The sequence below is a fragment of the Hippocampus bargibanti genome, linkage group LG02 (genome assembly GCF_051943395.1).
Source record: "Hippocampus bargibanti isolate YZ-2025 linkage group LG02, ASM5194339v1, whole genome shotgun sequence".
Taxonomy (NCBI): domain Eukaryota; kingdom Metazoa; phylum Chordata; class Actinopteri; order Syngnathiformes; family Syngnathidae; genus Hippocampus; species Hippocampus bargibanti.
This window is the reverse complement of record NC_142735.1, coordinates 16,071,570-16,096,233: the sequence shown is the minus strand read 5'-3', so window position 1 is coordinate 16,096,233 and position 24,664 is coordinate 16,071,570. Positions and strand designations below refer to the sequence as shown.

The 24,664-nt window shown below is 40.4% G+C and overlaps 3 protein-coding genes across 4 annotated transcripts; 1 reads left to right on the top strand and 2 right to left on the bottom strand.

Moving 5' to 3' along the window:
• Positions 1-3,938: 3,938 nt before the first annotated feature.
• lonrf4 (LON peptidase N-terminal domain and ring finger 4) lies at positions 3,939-16,109 on the bottom strand. The gene is made up of 12 exons (XM_088989628.1): positions 15,318-16,109; positions 14,005-14,123; positions 12,906-13,028; positions 12,405-12,587; positions 12,196-12,322; positions 11,978-12,053; positions 10,549-10,663; positions 10,319-10,440; positions 9,917-10,075; positions 9,140-9,302; positions 8,833-8,982; positions 3,939-8,746 (listed from the first exon to the last, which is right to left on the bottom strand). The coding sequence occupies exons 1-12, from the start codon at positions 15,637-15,639 to the stop codon at positions 8,597-8,599; spliced, it is 1,809 nt and encodes a 602-aa protein (XP_088845754.1). The 5' UTR covers positions 15,640-16,109; the 3' UTR covers positions 3,939-8,596.
• Positions 16,110-18,172: 2,063 nt separating this feature from the next.
• On the bottom strand, positions 18,173-19,631 carry med7 (mediator complex subunit 7). Of its 2 annotated transcripts, none has more exons than XM_089017396.1 (2): positions 19,453-19,631; positions 18,173-19,184 (listed from the first exon to the last, which is right to left on the bottom strand). In XM_089017396.1, exon 2 carries the CDS (start codon positions 19,173-19,175, stop codon positions 18,414-18,416), a length of 762 nt encoding a protein of 253 aa, XP_088873522.1. In that variant the 5' UTR covers positions 19,176-19,184; positions 19,453-19,631; the 3' UTR covers positions 18,173-18,413. The 2 variants fall into 2 exon arrangements, with proteins under 2 accessions (XP_088873522.1, XP_088873513.1); XM_089017387.1 differs by having other exon boundaries at positions 19,431-19,605.
• Positions 19,632-20,261: 630 nt separating this feature from the next.
• itk (IL2 inducible T cell kinase) lies at positions 20,262-22,873 on the top strand. The gene is given in 10 exon segments (XM_088991255.1): positions 20,262-20,306; positions 20,308-20,358; positions 20,361-20,402; positions 20,557-20,661; positions 20,746-20,827; positions 21,257-21,347; positions 21,451-21,593; positions 21,883-21,957; positions 22,556-22,713; positions 22,808-22,873. Coding segments are annotated over 10 exon segments (858 nt in total).
• The last annotated feature ends 1,791 nt before the right edge of the window (positions 22,874-24,664 follow it).

Sequence of the window (24,664 nt, the reverse complement as noted above, 5' to 3'; positions counted from 1 at the left end):
TTGGAAACTCTCTCCCTCACTTGAGAAAGACTGCCCACGGTGTAGCATTTTTTTCCCATTCTAAAATGCAATTGTATAACTGGGATTTTCTGACATCGGAGGTGTATTCTACAGATGTAAACAACCAATAAGCCGTGAGGGAAATTGCTTCACATTGAGTTATTGAACGTATCTTCAAGAAGAAAATTTTCTCATTGTCATCTTTCTTAAAAAAGATTCCGTTATTTATTATGGTGTTAAGAAGAGGGTGTTTTGTTTCCTTTGTTTTTTTTTCTTTCACTACTCTGGGTTCCCATTTGGAAGAAAATAATAAACGTGTATCATAATTTGACATGAGAACTAAATATAAAAATAGTTTTGGACTGCCTTCCTTTCAACATGGCAAACTTATTATTTATATTATTTCTTCAAAAATGTGGAAATCTAGCGCTACTTAAGTGACAGTGCTTCATTTGTTCAATTAATGTCTACAATTGTCCAAGTGTAAATTGCCTGGTTAACTTTATCAGTCAAAAGTCAAAGTCAGCTTTATTGTCAAATATGCTAATATGCATGACATACAGCACAGATGAAATTACTGTCCTCTCGGACCCAGCATGCAAGGCACTTATAATGACTTTGACAAACATAATAAACATGAAAACGCCAATTTGCTGGGAGAGGGGAGCCGCTGCGTGTGTTTATCTTGTAATTCGCTACATGTTCAGTCAATGAATGAATGAATCAATCAATCAATTGATCAATTAATCAATAAATTGAATGCTTTTTCGAGGGTGCTTCATCGTCAAACTGCACGCAAACAGAGCTGCGTCTGTCAGTAGCGATCTTCTGTGTTTAGCCGCTAGGCATCACATTTGACATTGATCTGACAAAAAACTGCTTTGAAGATTCCCCATCTTTTATCCACTTGTAGTCACAGCTTTGATGGGGAACATCGAGTGAAGCAAATGTAAACCAATCACAATGATGAGCTAGCCCGGAGTTTTTCAGAATGTGGAAGTCAAATTATCCATTCGTCGTGCTTTTTTGGTTTAGTGTTGCACCTCTTCGAACAAATTGGTCTATGCCGTGTTAACGTCACAACAATATTTGACTTTGATACCTCGACTTGAAGGTTTTCTTTCCGAGTAAATTTCCAAATGTCACTGAGTTCTCACATTGTCAATATGAAAACAGGAACTGAAATTGTAGAAATGACTGGTTGACATTGTCTCATTGTCATGCCTTTACGGTAATGTATTTATTAAAGGCATCCGTCGCTCCCCATTTAGTTCAGTCTCCTGTCACATCTTCTGACACTCAGGCTTCACACAGCCCATTTTCAGGTTTCCTTTCTGTCGCTCTCTAATCTGTAAAATGACTTGCAACAAAGCGAGGGACACAATGTCACATTTCTGTGCAAGCAATGGACCATCAAAAGGGAATGTCAATTAAATTGCTTGTGTCGCTCTGGATGGAGTGATGACTAGCCGAAGGACTGGAGGATCATAGGGACAGCACCCGTGGCTGGCCTTGTGTCTGTGTCTGTGTGTGTGTGTGTGTGTGTGTGTGTGCGTGTGTGTGTGTGTGCGCACGTGCGGTGTGCGCGCGTGTGTGCGTGTGCATGTGTGTGTGTGTGTGTGTGTGTGTGTGTGTGTGTGTGTGTGTGTGTGTGTGTGTGTGTGTGTGTGTGTGTGTGTGTGTGTGTGTGTGTGTGTGTGTGTGTGTGCGCATACGTGCATGTGTTCTTAATGATTATTCTAATCCGACCAAGGATTTCCCAGGCCAAAGTGGGTGCCTTATCTTCACTCCGCAGTCATTCTCTCATTAAAACACAATCACAGGCCACCAACTCCAATAAACCTTCAACTTGATATTTGAAAAGGGACAACGGTATTGGAGGGGGGAGGGGGGTGGGGAAAGTGCAGATTACTGCAGGTCCGTCTGACTCATGACGGTAAGCAGGAATGCTGTCACTAATCAATTCTTAAAAATGTAAAATATATATATATAAAATGCTGACATTTAATGACTTTTAATCCATATTAATAAATGCACACCCATGGGATAAAACATTGTGTACGGTACATTAAATAAGACCTTTTGGAAATTTGAATGTACACACTTGATTGTTTTTTGTGGCATCAACAAATAAATGCCTTGTATGAATCAACATGTTAAGCAAATTCATTTTCACTCAATGGTGCAAATTTTGGGTGATTTGGAAATTTCACAATAGATGTAAAAGGTGATCAAAACCAACTGGTTCGCTGAGCAGAGTGGAGGGTTTGGCAACTACAGGACAGCCATTATATTATTGTAACTTAAGTAATGGCGGCTGTCATGTGACTAAATGCGTTGAGTATGTGCAATATAAAATGATGTAAAGATGTCAAAAATATACCATTGACACATTTGGAAAAATCACGGCTGTTTTACGCATTCTCTTTGGCTCTAAAGCATTTGAACAAACAGCATAATGTGTGAAATAAAGTTATTAATTGTTTCTCGTAAATTATGTCCCAAAGTCCAGGGGGGCAAATGAGCATGATCACATTTCATCCATGAAGATGCTTTGCTAGCTCTTCATTGCATCCACGTCTACCTGCCCCCCATTAATGGCTCTGCTGTGTGACTGCATTGGGTTAGAATTAGATGACTAATTTGGAATATTCTGTTTAACTGTTGTAATTAAGTACATACTGTGGTAATTTTGAATAAAGACAACTCATGGAGATGAATACAGAAAAGAGAAGTGAGATAATTAACAATTTACAATAAAATAAGATTCGAACCAGCTAAACAATACAAGCACAGGAAAAAGCTTGATGAAAGCAATCTGGCACCCTGTCCACATTCATCAAATTGGAAAGTTTTGCCAAACCTTTACTGCATTTACCTTCACACAACTGCTTGTTTCCCTGCCCTTTCTTTTGTATTCAGCGAGTCAGAAACTTGCTCGGTCCATTTGGTTAAAATCAGATCGCTTGTATGCCCATTCAAAAAATAAATACGGGGATATAAAATCCTGAAACATACAACCGAAGCAACTTAGACTTCCTGAAGGAAAACAATTGAGTAGTCAATGACTGAATTTGTTAACTCGTCACAGTCCCACAGAACACTTATTTTTAAGACCTACGCTGGAGCTGGTCTTAATTCTTCGACACTACACTTCTTGGTTACTCAGTAACTCACTAAATAAGTGCTAAAATACATTTGGCTTCATAAATCAGAAAGCCTTTAGTAGTCCCACCATGGGGAAATTTGCAAAGTCACGACCAAGTCAACTACCAAGTCACAATCATTGGAGAAGCAACATCTCTTCTACTTCATTCAAAAGTCGTTTTGTTGATGTTAATGCCAGTGACGTTGCCTAAGGATTCAGACTTTTATGAACACTGAAGCAAAATTGAATCCAAATGATTGTTCAAAGTGGGGGCTAATAAGAGGTCTGGCTCAACCAAATGGATTACTTAATTGATTCCATTGTGTCCATAAAGTGTAAGTGCAAATTATGAGGCTGATAATGTCAGCATTCGACAGCAGTCAAAAGGTCAAGTTTACAAACAATTCAAGAAACTCTTTTTAGGGAAAATGTCAAATGTTTTATTGTTTTTTTTTCGTATGATATTTTTCAAGAGCAACCTAATACAGGACAAACATTTGAGACGGGGACCATATATTAACTCTGGGGGTAATGTTTTGACATGTTTCAAACATCTCACATAGGGTTATTACAAATTGCTGCATCTGTCTTTCTGCCCTTCAGATACTCGACATTTGGCAACGGACGTGCACTTGATACATGCAAGTGCTATTTCCAAATGAAACAGCCAGGTGTGTGTCACTGCAGGCGGTAACGCTCTCATCCAGTGATCCGGTTGCACTACTTCATGTCTCCAGCGGTGCCTCAATGCTTCCTGTTTCCCCTTCACTCCATTTCTCAGCAGGCAATCTTGATACACCACATTTTTATTTTTTGTCTTTCTTTTTTCAAGCAGAACAAATCCAAACTTATTTTTTTAATCCCTTCAGCCCACGTTCCCTGAGTCAACGTTGCAGCAGTGGCTTATTTTGTCACACCCAAGAGGCAAATAGAAGAGACAAATACGGGCATATTGTTTTCAACAAGTGTATACATACCTGAACAATTTAGTAAATTCAGGTTCTTTGAGTCTACAAACCAAAACAAACGAACATCAGCCAAGCTGAACCTCCTCCCACACCCCTCCATACACACCTCTTGTATCTTGAATAATTCAAGTCCCGGGTGTCGCTTTCCTTACTGTGGAAACAGGAAATAATTCTCACTTCAAATTCAAGTTTGTCCAATGACATTCAGCATTTTAGGGCCAGGATGTGTTCCTATGACAACTGTGTTAGATTTATGTTTCTTCTGCTGCTGTGTTGATTTCTAGCTATTATGTGAAGAGCAGCCTCATCTATTTCCGTAGACATACCCCAGTGAGTTGTGCCGTATTTGCATCGACTAATTATTCAATATTCTTTTGTTTTTCAGGACCGCAATTGACGACGGACGGTCTCTTGCAATTGACAAGCTGACATAAATCTGACACCCACCAATTCCACCCCAATCCAAAATATCCCCTCTAGGAATGGATTTCTTCCTCCTTCTCGCCTCTATGAGAACATGTTTTCTGCTTAACAGCAGGACTGCAACAACACACATAGCCACATTTCAACATGCACACAGAGAAATTGCCCTTTTTTGCAATAACTCCTACAAAACGCCTGTCATCCTTACTCATAGCATACACTAGCAGGGAGTCAGCACAAGCCGATGGATCAATTTAGTGGAGTAAAGCTGCTGCTTTCTCGAAATGTAATGGCCTTTGATGTCGAAGCTGAGCTGCTTTACAGAGCCTCAAAGAAGCCATTGGTGAAACGTCATTTGCCTGCTTCATATGCAGAGGATGTTCGCCTGAAAACATTTAGTGCTGTTCTGCGTTTCTCCTCGTAACTAGTTTATTGAGACGTGTGTGTCATGCGCACCTATCCTTCCCTTCAGGTTCAAAAATAAAGCACATTCTTGATTCTTTGTGTCACGAAGAGACCCTCATGACACGTGGTCATCTCTTCTAGGAAAAGCCATGTAAATATTTCAGTACGGTAGTTTATCATGGGTGATTGACGTGCACTTGTGGCGCAATGCTATTCTTTTTTTACAGACTCAGAGCGCCTCCTAGTGGGTAGGCCGGCTTCACTACACTTTTTAACCCTTTCCAATCCAAGCGAGTGAGGAGAAAATACGTAACTACAGTATTCCAGTAAAGTGTGCAAATGCAGAAAATCGGGTAGTTCTGTAATAATCAGATTCATATTAAATACCACTTGAAGAAGAGAATGATTACCTTACCAAATGTGTCTTACGCAATAAGGGTTTAATAAATCACATCTATCAATTTTACAGCTTCATGCATTATAAATCAGTCTTATTTCAACGTTAACTATCTTAATCATGCTAATTCTAATTTGCAGTCGTAAAAATGATGTAAATCTTATTCTTTTTCTCTTCTACAGCAGCAGAAATTCAGTTGTCTCAATAATTGTTTCCATGGTGACCAGCAAGAGGCCTTTTATATTCTGCCATCAGTCCTCAACTGAACCAAATTATACTGTACTGATACAAATCAAAGGGAATTGGTTAAACTGTATGTTAGTTTCTTTAGACATGCGTTCCCAAGACTGTGAGAAACTCATATCACCTATGAGACCACATTGCTCACAATTCACGAAGATTCCTGTGAAGAAATCCCAATTGTGTGGAAAGTGCATGCCTTTTATTGTGTCTGTTTCTGGGTATAATGAATTGAGGTGAAAATACATTTTTGAAATTGTTCGAGGACAGTCACTAAGAAGTCCAGTAACATGGCAGTTAATGATTGTCTATAAAGGTAAAACAGAATTGGAATTTAAAATTACAATTAAAATGAACCTTTTCATACATCAAGAATGATAACCTATAACCTGATAAACTGTGCATTGTAGAAACTGCTATCTTTGTAAGGGTGAAGTACACATTTTGAACACCTGCTTTCGCCAAGTATGCCATTGCTGATCCAAATGCTTAAAATATCCTACACAATGCAAAGGTGTTCTTCAATTGCAAAGAAAACTGGTAGTACGGCACATTATTCATTCAAGAAAGGCCAAGTATAATAAAGCAAAGCTGCCTCATCTGGTAGGTAAAAGATGGAAAGGGTGGGGGAAAAACAACTAACAAAAAAAAACTCTAGTATATTGCCAGATGTGAGATGAGGCCACCAATGGATGATTTCCATCAGTAGTCAACTTGTGTTGGACCAAAGAGACCAATGTAAGCAAGGAGCTGTTCGGGTTGATTTAGCGGCTTGAAAAGTGGTCCACTTTTCTCATGTTAGTGTGAAAAAAGTCACTTACCCGATTTTGTCATGCCATTTACTCATTGTATTTATGCTTCAATCAGTCGAATATGCTGTATGACCATAAATCATTGTTGTTCTTATGACAGTTCCATGTGCGTAGCTGTAGGTGTTCAAGAGTAAATTTGCAATTGTGGTCCATTATACAAAGGCCAGTATGAACAGTAATATTAATTTTAAATTTTAATGTTACAAAACACACATACAGTAAAGTCTCGTTATATCGATATTCAAGGGAGTCCGAAAAAATATCGATATAACCGGGACTATCGATATATCCGACCCTGTTTGCATGTAATTTTCTCCGTGCGTGCATAGAAATAGTATCGATATAACCGGGACTATCGATATATCCGATATCGATATAATGAGACTTTACTGTATTTCTATAAATCTCACAATGTATAGCAACTTTGAAGTTTAAAAAAAGGATACTTAGAGCCCGTTAAACCTTTTACGAATGAACAATTTGTGGAATGTACTGTAGCACTTAATCCATAAAAATGAAGCCGCAAACACAACTGAACATTATGTTACATACAACCTTTAAGACCTGCAGACTTTTCACATTCATAGGCACTCCAACCAATATGAATGATGGCAGAGGAGCGCATGCTTAAGTGCTGGGACACTGTTTGGGCCATCTGCGTTATTGTAGATTGCCACCATGGAGATTTATCGGCACTTACACCATGGCCATTTTATCAAGCGGTTTTCCCTCAGTACATGACACTGACTAGTTGAGATGGAGATGCCATGTTGGCCTTCATAGCATCATTGTAAAACCAAAAGGTTCACCGTCAATGGAATCACACACACATGAATGCTTATTAAGGATGACAGATGATTCGCATAATGATGACTGTACTTAACTATCTATTTGTAATGCAGGCAAAAAAATGTGTGTGTGTGTGTGTGTGTGTGTGTGTGTGTGTGTGCGTGTGCCAAATTCAGCCTCAAACAATATCCTAATTGTCCAATGAAAAGTGATTCAACAACATGGTTGTTGCCCTTCATGAAAAAGAATCTTCACATCAAGCAAAGTTTCCAAAGAACAACATTATTATTGCAACAACATGGGTAGTTTCATATTTTGAAGTAGAAAAACGCTGCACACCAAAATGGCGGGCAGGGATACGAGAATACAAGCAAGAGATCAACTTGAGCATAGAACAATTAGTCTGCAAAGCCAAACACTTGAGGTGCAGCAATTAATCGATCATCAAATTGATCCATATTCAGTTTTGATAAGCCGTAAATTGTTTTGATACAAATGCCTGGATTTTCAGTTTCTCATGAGTAAATATTATCATCTTTTTGTAGCCGAGCAGAGTGAAGCATTTGCTTTGTAAAAGAATTATCAACATTTTGCCTATTTTTTGACATGTCACTTCCCGAACCATAAAGTGAATCATATCCGTGTATTTTCTGAACTGTCATGTGAAAGAATGTCCTGTTTGTCAATGAAAGAATGGAAATTAAAACATCATCCATTTTTTCTTATCTGATTAGTCAACTAATTAACAAAATAAACATCATCCACTCTTGACAGAACTGTGAATGGCAGTCCTGAAATTTAATTTTTGCATGTCAAGAATGTCAACTGCAACTTCAAACTGTAATTTTACATTCTTTATCTGTCTGTCCATTGAAGTATTTTGGAGATTAAACAACATTTGGCTTGTTTTCACCAAAATTTTAACGCCCCTCAAGGATGGAACAGTTGTCTATGTTTGTACCATTTTAAAACGGAATTATTGATACATTGGATTAATTTGGAATTGGCACATTGAATTTGCTGAATGCTTCTTTTAGTTGTAAACAACACAAGAATCTGGCAAAACGCTGAGGGGATTATCAGTGTGTTGTGACAGTTCTACCTGATTTCTTTTCACATGCATACACACACACGCATGCACACACGCACACACTTATTCCCAACAAATATATAAAGGGAGTAAGAGGCAAGCTTTAAATAACTTCTAAATTAGCATTTATGGTTTTGGCCATATGGTTTGGCCTTGAGGTGTGACATAAAAACAGTCCCTTTGTTTTTCAAAGTAGTTAAGCCCCAAAACTGACATAAGTGAAGTCGGAGGATCTTAGCTTCACTCAAGTATTATGTATGCACTGGATGTAATATTGAACCCTCACTCGCCTTTTATCCCAGAAATGTCACCATTTTGCTGGCTTTAGCTCTGAGAAAAGTACTCAAGGATGAGACGGAGGTGACCTAGCCGATCTTTAAGCGAAGAAAGAGAGAGAACTGTGGTTTCATAGGCGGGGTCCAGCTGGAGGACAGACAGCAGCCACCAGCACCAAGCTGGACCGTTGGACGTGGCCTGAAATAAATTGAATACATCAATACATCAGCTGTCATTTAAGGATAATGCACAGATTGAGCAAGTGTCAAACAAAAAGCCCCTACCTGAATGTTATCCTCAATACTAGGCATGAAGCCATACTGTCTGTTGATCTGTTCTCTCATGCGGCTGCCGAGGCGCTCATACCAATCCTGGGCCTGTTGGTAGACGCTGTCGTGGAGAAGCTGCAAGAGTTCCAGTTCACTCCCTTCGACCTAATAAATAGTGGAAGTCATTGAGTTGATTAAAATGCACTCATGGTTAGAATCTGAATCAGAATCAGAAAGCCTTTATTCGTCCCACAATGGGGAAATTTGCAGTCCACAGCAGCAATTTGAAAGGGGGCACAGGAACTCCTTAAACGAGTCATACCTTGACGTCCTCCACATATTCAATATCAGCTGTGTGGTAGCCATCTCGTAGACCTCTTTTTAAAACTCTGAACCTGTTGCTTCCCACACTGTCAACGTAGGAGCGTCCATCTGGCAGTAACTCCAGGCTCAGGATTTCCAGCATGCACCCATAGTCAGCAAAGCTTGGGAAATACAAAGGACATATGGTGGCATTAGTACGTATTTATATTATAGTGTGGCCATTCTTTACATCTGTCATCACACAAGACATCTTTTAGCATATTAATTATGGCAGTGTGGTGCAGTGAACGCACAGAAAGATTATAACCCCGCCATTGAGTGGTGTTGGAAGATAATGCTAAACACCAATGTGTCTCTAGTTTTCAAATGTTATTCTTGAGAGGGTATTACAGTTCGTTTTTTGACAGAGAGACGGAACCATTATGCAGTAACATAGCCACAATACAAGCCACAACTGTAAAATAAAAAATAATAATAATTGGAACTTGGTTAGAATTCAGATTACGATTTCCGTTCCTTTGGTGGGAGAAAACTCGAATGAAGGAAATATTGTTTTTTAAGATCGCTCAGCCAGCAAACTGCCAAGCCAACTGTTAATGTTCCTACTCCAAAGGCTCACACATGACAGATTAAACTATAATGTCTGTCTGTACTGCCAGGCATCAATTTGACCTCGATTTCCGATAGTGGTGCTTTAGTGTGAAGAAAATGTACAATAAAAATTGCTGTTGAATGTTACGCTAAAAACACTGAAGAAACGTGAATTTTGGTATACCCTTTGCCATGTTCGTAACTGCACATGCCAAACTTCTTCGTTCCTGTCTCCATACAGCGACGCATCATCAGTCGGTATCGAGGCTCAAAGATGTGCAGAGGGCACGGCACCCCAGGGTAGGCCACAGTGCAAACAAATATAGGGATGTCCTTAGTAAGGCTGCAGTGCAGAGGACAGATAAGGAGAAGGAGAAAAAAATTACATGATGACACACAAGAGAGGGAGAAATAAATTGCAATGGCCTTTGCCGTCATGCCTTGCATGTCTTGCACGCTGGGTCCGAGAGGACATTAATTTCATCTGTGCTGTATGTCATGCATATTAGCATATTTGACAATAAAGCTGACTTTGACTTTGAATTCATAGCAAAGATCAAATGAGTTTTCATTTCATGGTGCCTACTTTGACAGTTCTGCCATCTCTGCCTCATGTATTTGTTTCCGTTCGGCCAGCTGAGAGGGGAAAAGGCATTCCATGATATCCAGAACAACAACTGTGACATTGTACTTCCTATTCTTCAAGTACTGGAAATAAATAGAGACAAGGAGGTTTAGGTTTGATGTGCTGTCCAATATATCAAAATAAAGACAAGTAAAATCATACAGTACCGACATACCGGCCATTTTGATTACCTCTTGTAGCGGCTGCTTGCAGAGCGGACAGCGGAGGTTGTGGTCCAGGCTCCTCTCGATGCAGTTTTTACAGAAAGTGTGACCACACGGAGTTGTAACTGGCTCGTGAAACAACCTTTAAAATGTATGAAATACATGAAATAATCAAAGCGTCCATCCATCTATCAATGCTTTACAATAGATTTAGAAGATCAAAGACTTCAATCACTTCTGCCTCCATCAGTGTTGTCAACTTCAACATTCGCCAGAATACGGTTCCACTTGGATGATTTGTTTCACACATAATGACATTAATTATTAGTTTCTTTTATTCCCTGTATTGGTGGGGATGTTGTGGCTATTTTTGGCATTACATGTCCATGCCTAACAGTAAAACAAAAAGACTCCAAAGACTTTCTACAGAGTTGAATCTTTGTGCTCGCTGGCCACTTGAAACACGAGAAGCTTCCCATTGCATCTGCTGGGGTGAAATCATTTGCTGCCATCTGAGAGATAATTGCCTCTAAAAACTTCAATTTTCCCAACCAGCATTTAAATGCAAGGTTTGAAGTTGCCATAAAATTGATAAGAAAAAGACAGATGTTTCAAAGCGACTGCCAAATTCATAAAACTACAGATTTGAAGATTATATTTTGGAGATTGTGTAACCTAAACCCAGACATGCGGGCAAAAGTGACAGAAGTCTTCTTTGTGCAAAAACGAAAGCTCACTAATTTTTCAACGCTATTTCATTTTTTGATTCTATATCTTCTTCCACTTAATCTATTCCAGCCATCTTCGGACACTCGCTGGGGGACACTGAATTGGTCACCACCCAATTGCAGGGTGTACAGAGACAAACAACCAGTCACCCTCACACTAACACCAAGGACAATTTGGAGCGTTCAATCAACCTGCCATTCATGTTTTTGGAATGTGGGAGGAAAACGGAGCATGCAAAGAAAAACCACACGGGCCCAGGGAGAACATATACACTTCACACAGGGAAGACATAGCGGCATTTGAATTCATGACCTCTGCACTGTGAAGTCAGCGTGCTAACAACTCAACGACCAGGCCGCCTCTATTTCAATTTGGCAAGTCCAATTTGGGGAGAAGTTTAAATACCTACAATAGTAGGTGGTAATTGAGCCACTTGCCTGACAATTTTTGAGGCTATTCGGAAATTTTGGACGGGACAAGTTGGTTTTCGAGGTATTGCTGTTGAAGAATGACTTTTATATGTCTAATTTCAAAAAATGTCTCAACTGACCCTAAAATCAATGATAACTCATGACATAATAGAGACAAAAAATACTGAACTTTTTACAGGACATTATGATATTGTAAGGTGGGTGGCATTTGATGAAATGACATGGAATCACCCAAACTATTAACTCAATAAACAACCAAAGAGACTAATATTGCTTGGAGAGAACAGGAAGCTCACCTGATGCAGAGAGGGCACTCGAAGTCTGACACAGTGAGTACGCTCAGAGTTCTCTCTCTGGCCTGTAAACTGGCACCTGAAATGAAAGCAAGTTCATGCATTCAGAAGCATGAAATATTGTTGGGCAAAATTGAACACCAAGTCTTAATGTGCATGTACATGTACAAGAAATCAATGAAGAAGTCATATAAGAACATCTGTGTTCATTGTGACTGTACCTCTGCCCTTCACATCCTCCTTTCTTGTCATTTTCTTCTCATTGTCTTCATTGGCAGGCAGGAAGGAGACCGCTTGGCAGAGGCTGAGGCAGCATTCGGTGTTGGTGTCGTGATTCACTTTGGAGTTCTACAGAAAGAGTGTTTTACAACTTCAAGATTTGAAGCTAACACCTCCAAGCATTCTTCCTCGCTCTATCTGGAGACCACACCTGGTATCCATCCCGCCTCTTCTTGCCCTCTGAATCGTCATGTGGATATTTGAGGCCCTTAGATTGTGCTACCTGGGTGCCACTGAGACTTGTCATGGTGTATGAATCCTTCAAGTAATCAGCCAACATGCGCATAATGCAAGAGCCTTCCTCTGGCACTGATATGCCCTCTGCTTCCAAGATCTGTAATTTTAATCAAAATATCTTACAATTTTGGAACAGGACAATAAGAAAAAGCTAATGATACAATACTAAATATCAATGGTCCATAACATTGCGTACAACTACAAATAACTAATATATGTGTCCGGTCTTGTCGACAAGCCAGGCGGTAGAAGTTAGAATAGACTGAATGTCTTTCAGCTAAATTATTGACATTTGGACATGTGCATTTGGTCATTTATATCTAACGTTTTCAACATTGTGAGTTACTCTTGGTATAGCACGTGTTCATTTGTTAGTTCTACATTACAGTATATAGTTAGAGGTGATGTGAACAACCTTCTTGATCTGATTCTTAGCAGGAAGAAAGTCAGCTTGAAGTTTGAGGCAATGGTGGAACTGGATGAGGGATTCAGTCTGCTGAGCCATTTCCAACAAGATGTTCCCTTTACGAAAAAAGCCCTGCGTACAAAGAGGATCATGATCAGTGGACCACTGCCTATATGTGGGTGACGCTGTATGGTGTGGCATGTGATTGCAAGGAAATTACATAATAACGTAGAATGATGGAACAAGAGAAGAAAAAAAGAATGATGATACAAAACGGCTCTTCCCAAATGAAGGGGCGTACAAGTATCTACTTGCATACTGTTAGCCGGTGACATAAGCAAATAACAAGTATTATGAGAAAAATGTGCCTAGAGAAACTGGAGTTACTGAAAATACTGGGGAATAGACTTTCAGAGAGAACAAACACGCAGGGAGCACACCATTTGAAACATAATAGCAAAACCCAGTGAGATCCAAAGCATGAGCTGCAATGTAACAATTAGGTACAGAGTACAGTGGTGCTCGAGATACAAGTTCAAGTTTGGACAAATAGCTAGATAGACTGGAATAAACAAAAAACAATGTGCAGCCTTTTTTAAAGAAGACTCCCCTATTTTCCAAAGTACTGTACTACTTATTGTGAAGTGAATTGAGTTCACTGTTGCAGGACAGCACTCAACATGCAAATCTGTGCAAAAAAGGCAAAAAATCTTGTATTTTCAAAACCCTTGGGAGTTGAATCAGTCCTATGTCAAGGCATCATCATAATGCGTTTTTGATTCAATGTAACTTGATTATTAACGGCTGTAGTTTTTTTGAAACTACACTACTGAAAGTTTGTTTTTTTCTCCAACATACTGTATTGGCTATCTAAATATTGTGCTACATGGGAAGGGCATACCTTAGTGTGATGCAGATCAGTTCTACACCACTGCAAACCACAAACACATTCATTAACCTATTGCCATGAATGAATGAATGAACATATGTATAAGGTCATTTGTTGAAGATCTTCCACTCTTTTTCATCAGATTTTACAAGGGCCGGTGACATCCATCTATGTAAATAAACATTTTGATTGAGGGTTTTCCTTCTGCATCTACCTCACCTCAGTCCACAAAGGCTGAAGACAGCAGAGGTAGTCAAGGTCTGCCAGAGCATCAGAAAAGCGCAGAAGGCCACAGTTTGCTTCAGCTCTGTACAACTTTAAACTTGGGTCTTTTGGGACTGTGCGTGAACACAAAAAAATGAAAGTAAGAACATGTATATCAGATATTAATTTGTAAGCATACAATGTAATGTGCGAACTTGTAATTGTGACATGGTTTGAGCAAACACTTGTGGATGGCATACTTTAGAACTAAAGCTATGTCATGCTGCAGTTTACAAATACATTTTTAAACAGGAAAGTGTATTCCACAATTTTACCAAGCTAAAATTTGTATTTTAGACTGAAGTATTCACAAGTCTGTAAGTAATCTTTGAGTCTATTTAGATTCCATGAACAACTGATATAACAATTTGATTTTCATATCCCCCCCCAAAAAATGAATGACACTTTCTCTCTCTGCCCTCATTCTCTCATATATATACAGTATATATAAACATTACATAAGAAAGGATTACACATCAGCCAAAAAGTGCAGTACGGTTACTGCCATAGCAGTTTTATGGGTTTTACTTAACAAAATATACTGGAGGGCTCCACCCATAGTTTGAAATTATGCAAACAGTACCTTCTTGCTTATGAAAGTGAAGTCAGGATTACAAAAGAAATAAATGCTTTACATGGTTGCAGGAGTCCAAAGCTGTGCTCGATACCAGGGCCAAGTAAGCACTTCCTTTTGCCAAGACATTTTAGACTAGACTTTCACAAAAAAAAAAGGTTCATTCATACATTGGCATGCCTAGGCCTAAAGAGAAAAGAAGAATGAGGGAAGTGGCTGATCCATACTTTATGACTGGTGCATAAAACATTGACTGTCAGTGTGAAGTTGTCATAAATTTACACCCAGAGTGTTGGCTGGAATATTACTGCAACATTCCAATATTTCTGGAGAATGTGTCTATGCTCCAGGCTAATTTATTTTGCAACTCGACTACTTGACAGATCTCACAATGACAGATGGCTACAAAACAAAAGTTCTCTGATGATTTAAAACCAATAAATTGTGTTTTGCAAAATCAGAATCTGCTACACAGAAATCACAACTGCATCTTTTCCGCAGTTACTGAATTTGGCTTTTTGGGGGACAGTGACACAATTGGAAGGTAAATATACAACAAAGTTTCGTGTATAAAGTGCGTTTATATGAAAAAAATACATTGGTTTAGCCTATACAGTACTGTATATCTGCAAAGTCCTTTGGACTCGTGCATCACCAAGAAGAAGAGTTTGCCTGGATTTTTGCACTAGCTTACCTTGCTGTATTCCGTCGTTGGCGACGCGTAAAGCTTCCTGGTACTGCTTGGCGCGGAGCTTCTCTTGCAAATGGCACTTAATCTTTGTATCCTCTGGGCAGCATTTTTCAATGACACGGATTAGCAAAACATTGTTCTTTGCGTTTTTCATTTCCCTCGGTTTTAACCTCTCTTTACAAGTCGAGCATTTCGACTGGAGGTAAATCACCGCGCATCTCCTGCAGAAGGTGTGACCGCAGACAACGGTCACCGGCTCCCACATCGGAAAGAGGCAGAGTCGGCATTCCAACAGCTCCATTGTGGGTGTTGTGACACTCACCATATAATCCCACTTCAACAATTGTTTTTCCCCGGAACGCCTAACACACGCGAAGACTTTCCTCCTCGACTGTATGTCATTTACCGCATGAATCACACCGAATAGGTGATCGCGTCCCCACTTGAACCTGTTATCTGTCCATCTAAATTGAGCCGCAGTTTATCTCCACTCCACATATTGCCTTTGTTTACCTCCCTAATGTAGGTGTTCTGAGACAAATCGTCCACACGGATATGACATTACATCATTTCGCTACCATCACGCGTTTGCCTCGCCACCAGGTAAAAAAACTAAACCTCCTTTGAGTTGGCTGCTACTCTCACCGATCCAAACGCAACGCGCGACTTAAAAACCCAACAGGAGTATGTTAGATATTGTCGTGGGTGATTCTGTTCGCGGATTATCCTCTTCTGTTGGACACTAGTCACACGAGCGAATTTCCAGGTTACTGTGTTACACCACCACGTTACATAAATAAAGATCACATGACATGACAGCAAGGATGCTGATTGGCTAAGCGGCTTACCGTCTGCCCTGTTGTGAAACCCTCGGTCGGAGAGTTTCATAACATAATTTGGAGGTAAAAATGTATACAATACCAAATACTGTACCTCGGAACGAATGTGACCGCAGTCGCTTATGCATTGTCACATGTGGTCAAAGGTAATTTATTTTTGCCTCATACGTGCTAATAATGTGACCGACACAGTGGCTGGAATTGCCAAGGCAAAAAAAATCCGCGAGGGGGCGGAGTGGCAGACCCATATGAAAACCTCATTACGGGGGATGGGTTTGACCTATTAGCACAGTGTGTCGTGAATGAACTCCAGTGACACACCAGTTTAAAGGACAACCGACGTCACTTTTTTGTTTTTAACTAACACCAGAAAAACGTTTTATAGCATCTAAAATACCCAAAACACGCAGTATGATATTTTTAGTCAAATGCAAAATACCACTAAAAATGACTTAAAGTGTCCAAAATCTGCAAAAAATAGAGCTGCGAATTGGGTATTTTCAGAAACTCCCGCCCCCAGTTCGTGACGTCACTCCAAGACGTCTTGCATTGCTAGTGAATCAAAACAATGGCTTCAGATTCGGAAAATATGCTTTCTTGTTACACATCCAGTTATGAGTATGATTCAAATACTTCTGAAGAGGAAAGCATACATGTTTGCAATCGATTAAATAATTTATTCCGTGCCATTACGAGGCAACATTGAGGGGAGATGTCTCAATGAAAAAGAGGCACAAAATGGCGACCTCCTGTGGCCACCTCCATTTCCACAGGCTGATAAATTCCTTATATGGAGCTTGGACGCCCTCTTCTAGCGTCTTTTAGGTGCAACACGAGGTCCCCAGATCAAACAAGTACGTACAACAAAATACATTGACGTGATGGAAGGACCGCTACAATGAGTCTTTTTTACGGTCAAGGGCGGTCCTTTAGTGACGTCACATACGGACTCGTCACCAACTCAAAAACAAGACTTCTTGAATATTCAGCGCAAGTCTTAAAACGTAAAATATAGATATATGCGGTGGAATCTTTGTAAAATATACTCAGTAGAAGTCATTTGAAGCCATTTTACAAATTATGGACACAACTTGTCCAGAGACGTCGGTTGTCCTTTAAGGTCATGCGTGAAGAAGCTGAAAATGTGGAATTACAAAAATTATAAATTTGTTTGAAGGCAACGACACACGACTGTATTTATATATAATGATGTTTATTGTGGAATACACACTCACACAAATGCCCTCCTGAAAACGATGCTTGCGTGGCCAAAATACTCACCATACATGTTACTAATTGATCAAGTTTGGGAGGCTATAGATTGTATTATAAGAATCCAGCAATTTTGCAGTCAGTGAAGAGTGGACAGATAGATGAATGCCACATTTACAAAACTCAACTTTATACTGAGGAAGTGTGTTGAATTCTGGCCTTTAATTGTGGCCACCCGAATGGACACCGCTGCAATCCCATGGTGTCAAATATATAGGATGCATTTTACAACCGGAGGAGACAAAAGGGGAGAAAGCTCCAGAAACAAACCGATCAAAAACTGTGATGCCATTTTCAGTCAACAGCAAGTGAGCTGGATAGACAATGTGGAAATCGGGTGATTTTGTTTTACCACTTACTTCATATTCCGGAAACATAATACAGTAAAGTCTCGTTATATCGATATCGGATATATCAATAGTCCCGGTTATATCGATACTATTTCTATGCACGCACGGAGAAAATTACATGAAAACAGGGTCGGATATATCGATAGTCCCGGTTATATCGATATTTTTTCGGACTCCCTTGAATATCGATATAACGAGACTTTACTGTATTAATTAGAAACCCATGTTTAGAGAAGTGGACATACAGAAACCATTGTGTTTTTTTAATTGACCTCTCTCTTCGCTCAGGCTTTTTTAGTTTTTTTTGTACACAAGATTTTTTGCAGAACAAATGAGCCGCATCTACATAAAACATTACAATTCTACTCTGTAGGCGAATGACTGTTCAGACAAATGCTCTCTTTCAGCAGAAAATATATTTATTAGATTCTTAAAAATCGATTTCAATTTTCAGTTTTCTTCCTTCACAATTCTGCACAGGCTGATCATTTGCCAAGGCAAAGATGGATGAATATATGTCTTTCCTGAGGCCCCAAAACAATAGGTACAATGCTTTTAAATAAACTCAATTCAAACCAATGGATCATTGAGCACAATGACAGACCTAAAACACCTGCAGTATAGAAAGTGAGAAAATACTAGGCAATTTTGTCAATGATACTACACATGCCTGCATCTTTGTCCCACGTTTTGTCCTTTTTTATGATAGTTGTGATCTTACTCTGGTGCCCTGCAGGCATGCAGCTTGCTCCTGCATCCTCCAAATCCATTGGCTCTGTTATCAGCCTCGAAACCTGGCCAGACGGCTCGACACCGCTTGCGGAAATCAGAGTTTGTGGTCCGTCACCAGCACTGTCAGTGCCCTCCAACTGTGGCAAGTCATCCGGCAGGGAGGCAAGGCACCCCTGGATCAACTCCACAACCCGCTCCAGATGCTTGTGGAATCTCTCTGCTGTATCTAGTCTCTGTCGTTTCTGAACCTCCATCATTACTCGCAAAGTCTCCCTGGCCTGATGTGGCCTATACTCGTTTATCAGGTGGTGCATGTGAACAAACAAAAGTTTCAGGTCCTCCAGCTTTTCTTCTCGCTTTATACTGCCAGGGCTTTTGATGAGGATGTCTAGCAGGTCCAGAAAGTTCACCAGGATAGACATGTTCAGCTTCTTGAGCTCACGTTTGTGGTCAAACTGCACAGGGTGGAGCCGCTCTATGCCTTGGCTTTCCAGAGGCCGAATGATCAGGTCGTCACACTGGAACTGATTTCCAAACATCATGTAACTGTCTCTGATGGGTGGTGGTGGTTTCGGGGCAAAACCTTTGCTGACATTTTCGTCCGTGTACTCTTTGATGTACTGTATAGGTGGGGGAGGCAGGGCGCTAACCTGCTGTGGTTCACCCATGGTGGTGCTCTGTAACAACAATGGCTGTCATGAACAGAGGAGCGATGTTGTCAAACCGTCAACAGTACAATATTGCACGAACAGCAAGTTAGGCAGAGTACAGTTATCTTAGCTTTTTATCTTCTATCCAGGCGTCAAACAGTTTGAACGTAAAAGGATTACGCAAAAGCAGCTAGGCTTTAGCAACCAGATGCATGCCAATGCCTACGCAATACGCATAATAATTTCTCGACTATATATTTAAGCATAACTCACGAGACAGAAATGATGACTTTACGTTGTGCTTGACTCGAAGGGCGGGTCTTCGGGTGCGACAATGAAAACGCTTTGGTTGAAATTAAGCCGACAGGATTGAAACGACAACACTTGAGCTCCGTCAAGCTATCCCGGATACGGAGAATGATCGCGTTCCGATTTAATTGGCTGAAAAACTCACGTGATCCTGTTTAGTCGTTTGGATTGGCCAGGCGGTTCACAAATTTATGCAACCCCAATTGGTGCCTGCTCATCACATGTGACTGTAGTTATTGTGTTCCTTTGATAAATAAATAAATAAAATAAAATAAAATAAATAAATAAATAAATAAATAAATAAATAAATAAATAAATACGCCATACAAAAAAATGGAGTGGTCTGTGGACTTGTAACTGGCCGCAACCTATTTGGGACCAGGCCAAACAGAGACAGACCTTTTGCATTGCAAGCAATTATACTCCATCAAACACAATTTATTCCCGTCAGGTTATTTATGTGGCCCGAGAAAAGCAAATCATGTGTCAACTCGCTCAAATCTGTACTGGAATGTCAAATTGTCATATGTAATACATACCATTGAGATTGAATAATAATGTTATTCACCAGTTTACACTCATTTGAACAACAATTGAGTGAATTGTTTTATTGGAGTGTACTAAAGTGAAAGTGAGCATGTCTGTTTGTGATGATCATGATTCTATGCAGTTGAAGAACATGTGGGTATGTGCAGCCTGCATCTATAGGGATCAGGATGTGGTCTACTAATTCAGCTTCCGGAAACATTTTTTTTTTTTTGTGAAACAGTCTCACTCAATGGTTCTGGTGGTACCATGTCCTTGAGAGTGATTTTTGATGGTACCATGATAAAAAAAATCACAGCAAAAAAAAAAAAGAATCTCTCCGTGCAACTGCAAGAGGAGATTTTTTGTGTGCTGTACACACAAGAATTGAAGTATATGAGCTTTGCCCTGGTGTAGGTATTTACAGAGTAACTGTTTATTTGAAAAGATACTTATGATCATTTGAGGCATTCCAAGTTTTTGCGGCGGCCTTCCGACATTTGACTGAAATTCTAGTCTTATTTTGACTGCATAGACATAGAGTATAAAGCTATTTTGATTTCAGAGAAAGTCAACACTGAAAGGTTTCATCAGGTAATGCATTATTAAGTGTGTGGAGACAGTATTTACCGACCTCCCTATTCCGTGTGACTACAAATACCCCTTCCAGGTGAGGTTCACATTTGTCAAATCATCACTTAAACAGCAGAATTAACGAAGAATCAAGCTGATTCTCGTACACAAAGATCTGCAGGTGTTACACGGCAACCATTTCCTCTATATTTTTGCTCCAGACAATGATTGTCGTCTGAGGTGGGTGCAAGCTTTGAAAGAAGGTGAGCGTGTTTAGAACCGGATTTTCAGGCTTTTAGGCAATGCAAATTGCTTTGATCTCATTTGATGTCTTTTATTGATTTTTGGTTTGGATTGGATTGGACTTGCCTTTATTAGTCTTGCAGTGGAGAAATTTACATTTCACAGCAGCAAAGTTATGAAAGAAATAAAAGTAGAAAAGAAAAACACAGGAGCTGCTGGAAAGGCAGCCACTCTCGCGGCGCCGATTTCTTGAAGCCTCTGAACCCGAGCAATTAAAACAATGTTGGATAGGCCTGATTGATAACACTTTAAAGTGTGTGTGTGTGTGTGTGTGTGTGTGTGTGTGTGTGTGTGTGTGTGTGTGTGTGTGTGTGTGTGTGTGTGTGTGTGTGTGTGTGTGTGTGTGTGTGTGTGTGTGCGTCTGTGTGTGCGTGCGTGTGTGTGTGTGTTAATTATTTAGGGAAAAGAAGGTGCTCTCATGGTTCATAATTCAAGACAGACGGGCGTCTACACAGTGTCAGTATTCACCAAAGCACTGGGGTAATTTCAGCTTTACTGTAAAACAGTCTCATCATAATGACGCAGTCGCACCGTAATACTGTTTGCCTACATGCAACGGATCTCTTCAGCATCTCCCCCGCAGAACGAACGGTGTGAAAGAACCATGTGTGAAACATTACCAAATCAGGCGAACAGAAACAGGGGAGTCTTCTTTCTACTTGGCTGAGAAGTATCGCTTTCGCACTATTCCAGAACTGATCCGTTACCACCAACACAATACTGCTGGTAAATATGCAGCTCTCTTTGTATTTCACCTGCTAGTGTTTTAAAATGAATGAGTAATGCAGAAAGGTGAATGTTCCCGTTTCAAGCCTTCAAGCAAATCAAATTCTTTTCTAAGAGCCAGTGTGTTTGTGTGTGTGTGCGCGTGAGTGAGTGAGTGAGTGAGTGAGTGAGTGAGTGAGTGAGTGAGTGAGTGAGTGAGTGAGTGAGTGAGTGAGTGAGTGAGTGAGTGAGTGAGTGAGTGAGTGAGTGTGTGTGTGTGTGTGTGTGTGTGTCTGTATGTTCCTGGAAGGTCTGATAACACGCCTCAGACATCCGATCACTCAATTAGGCGGCTACTCCCAGGAACTTGATGGTCCGTCAAAAGGTAATTCGGTGCAGTATGTGTGCGCAGACTCTTCAAGGACACTGAGACTGGGTTTATACACTACTTCCTTCACAGAGGAAATTGAGTCGTTGTGAGACCTGTTGTGGCTAAATATTTCCTCACATATAAGGTGCACTTGCGTATAGACGCGGGGTCATCTATTGAAGAAAATGAAGGCTTTTGGGTGCGCCTTGAAAATCCGGCACATAAATGTTAATTGCTTGATATAGTTGGGGTAGGCTCAAGCACCTTTTGCGTCCCTAATGAGGATAACCAAATCGGAGAATGGATGGATGGATTAAAATGACTGACAAATTTAAGCTAAATTGTCAGATTTCATTTGATCAAGCATTTTTGTGGGCAAAAAAAATGTGTGTGAATCCTCATCTTTCAACCAAATTTGCTCACATCTAATAAACATATTGCTTTGCGGACACTTTTCTAGTGTACCATTGAGTTTAGTAAAAATGTGGTCTACACTGTCTTTACATACCGACTGTTTATTCACCAACGTATGCGATGTTTCAGAGCACAGCTTTTCAAAGTTTCATGATTGCTTTGTCAACCAACTAATATGAATGTCGCATCATACCTTTAGGTGTTCTCATGTGGGAAGTCTACACAGACGTCCGCCTTCCCTATGAGAACCAATCCAATACTCTGGTAGTAGAATCAATGAATGCTGGCATGAGGCTATTTAAGCCACGACTGGCCCCAGAGGCCAGCTATCTGCTTATGGAGTGGTGCTGGAAAGAAGTGGGAGACGGAATTTGATATATGGTATAGTGTAGAAAAAAAACACACAAATAACAGTCGTGCATTTACTTTTCTCCCATGCCTTCATTCTTAGAAACCAGTGGATCGTCCATCCCTCACATTGCTGTTGCACAAGCTTTCCTCACTTCAACACTGTTGAACCACAACATATGGAAAGTGGATGCAAAACATTCATCCGTTATCCTTCCATCCATCCCATTATCCAGACCGCTTATGCCTCATTAGGGTTGCAGGGGGTGCTGGAGCCTATCCTAGCGGTCTTCGGGCACTAGGTGGGGGATACCCTGAATTGGTTGCCAGCCACACAGGGCACACAGAGACAAACAACCACCCGCCGCTCACACTTTTTTTGGAATGTGAGAGGAAACCGGAGGTGCCAGAGAAAACGCGGGCCCAAGGAGAATATGCAAACTCCATACAGGGAGGCCGGACCGGGTCTTGAACTCACGACCTCTGCATGCTAAACATTCCGGGCCGCCCACATTTAGCAGTTATTTCTATTCCCTCTTTTAATAATAATAATAATAATAATAATAATAATAATAATAATAATAATAATAATAATAATAATAATAATAATAATAATAAACGATGCAAAAAGATTTTTAAAAATGTTCATATAGCGAATTACCCCAACAAATACATTGGGGAGACGAAACAAATTCTCAAAAAAAGATCATCATCGAAGGGATAATACCCTCAATCAGCAGTACATATGCACCTAAAAGCTAGCAACCACTCATTTCACGACAATGAGGTTAAAATCTTAGCGAAAGAACATAGATGGTTTGAAAGGGGAGTCAAAGAAGCAATTTTCATAAAACAGCTAAATCCTTCACTACATCGATATGGTGGTGAGAGGTTCAATTTGGGTCGTTCGTACAACAGCCTAGGCAACTTAGGCAACATAGGTTTAGTAATGCTGATGACGTGATACCGAAAGTGGAGCAACCAGGCCAGTCATTAGTCAGGATAATAGGAACAATCAGCGGAGCCACAGGGAGTAGTCCTCTGCTCCCCCCAAACTGAGAGCTCCAAATTGTCCCCAGGTGTGAGTGTGAGAGTGACTGTTGTTCGTCTTTGTGTGCCCTGCGATTGGCTGGCAACCAATTCAGGGTGTCCCCCGCCTCGTGCCCGAAGACAGCTCAGATAGGCTCCAGCACCCCCCGCCACCCTAATGAGGAATAAGCGGTACGGAAAATGGATGGATGGATGGATGGATGGATCACCCCGTTTGCACTTTCATTGCCCTGTATTCAGTCACATGGTTTGAATTTACATCGCTACATCGTACATTTCAAGCAAACATTCAAAACACACAGTCACGCACACACACACAGTCACACACACACACACACACACACACACACACACACACACACACACACACACACACACACACACACACACACACACACACACACACACACACACACACACACACACACATTGTGTTCGTCCTCTGACAAGAGATGGCCATCTTCAGTGGTGGTGAAGATAACTTGCGTGTGAGTTTGATTAAAGTGAAGGAGAGTTGCGCAATGTCATCTGCCTCACTCTCTCGTCCCAGCCGATCTGAATCCAGTGGCTAGAGCAGATATGGGCAAACTACGGCCCGCGGGCCACATACGGCCCGTTAGGCTTTTTAATCCGGCCCGCCGAACTTGCCCAAATCATAGTACAAACAGTGTCTAAAACTCATGACAAAAAGTTAGCGAACAACAGGGCAGATAACTGAAAAGTTGCCTGCCCCATTTTTCTCGACTTGAAGCACAATGAGACAACTAATCACATTAAAAAACATTGCCACAAAGTATAAAGTTTTTTTTTTTAAATCAAGGATGCACCTACTATAAATGCTCCCTTGCTTAATTTACGGTAAATGCGCATGGCTGTAGATTTTGCTGCAGTAGTCGATTGTCATCATGGT

What these genes read in the sequence shown, in the direction of transcription:
- lonrf4 (XM_088989628.1), bottom strand. Translation starts at nt 15,639, where the DNA reads ATGGTGAGTGTCACAACACCCACAATGGAGCTGTTGGAATGCCGACTC. An exon ending in CAACGACGGAATACAGCAAG is followed by an intron (nt 14,124 to 15,317) that starts GTAAGCTAGTGC and finishes GTTCACGCACAG; the next exon opens with TCCCAAAAGACCCAAGTTTA. An exon ending in AGTTACGAACATGGCAAAGG is followed by an intron (nt 9,303 to 9,916) that starts GTATACCAAAAT and finishes GTATTTCCCAAG; the next exon opens with CTTTGCTGACTATGGGTGCA.
- med7 (XM_089017396.1), bottom strand. Translation starts at nt 19,175, where the DNA reads ATGGGTGAACCACAGCAGGTTAGCGCCCTGCCTCCCCCACCTATACAG.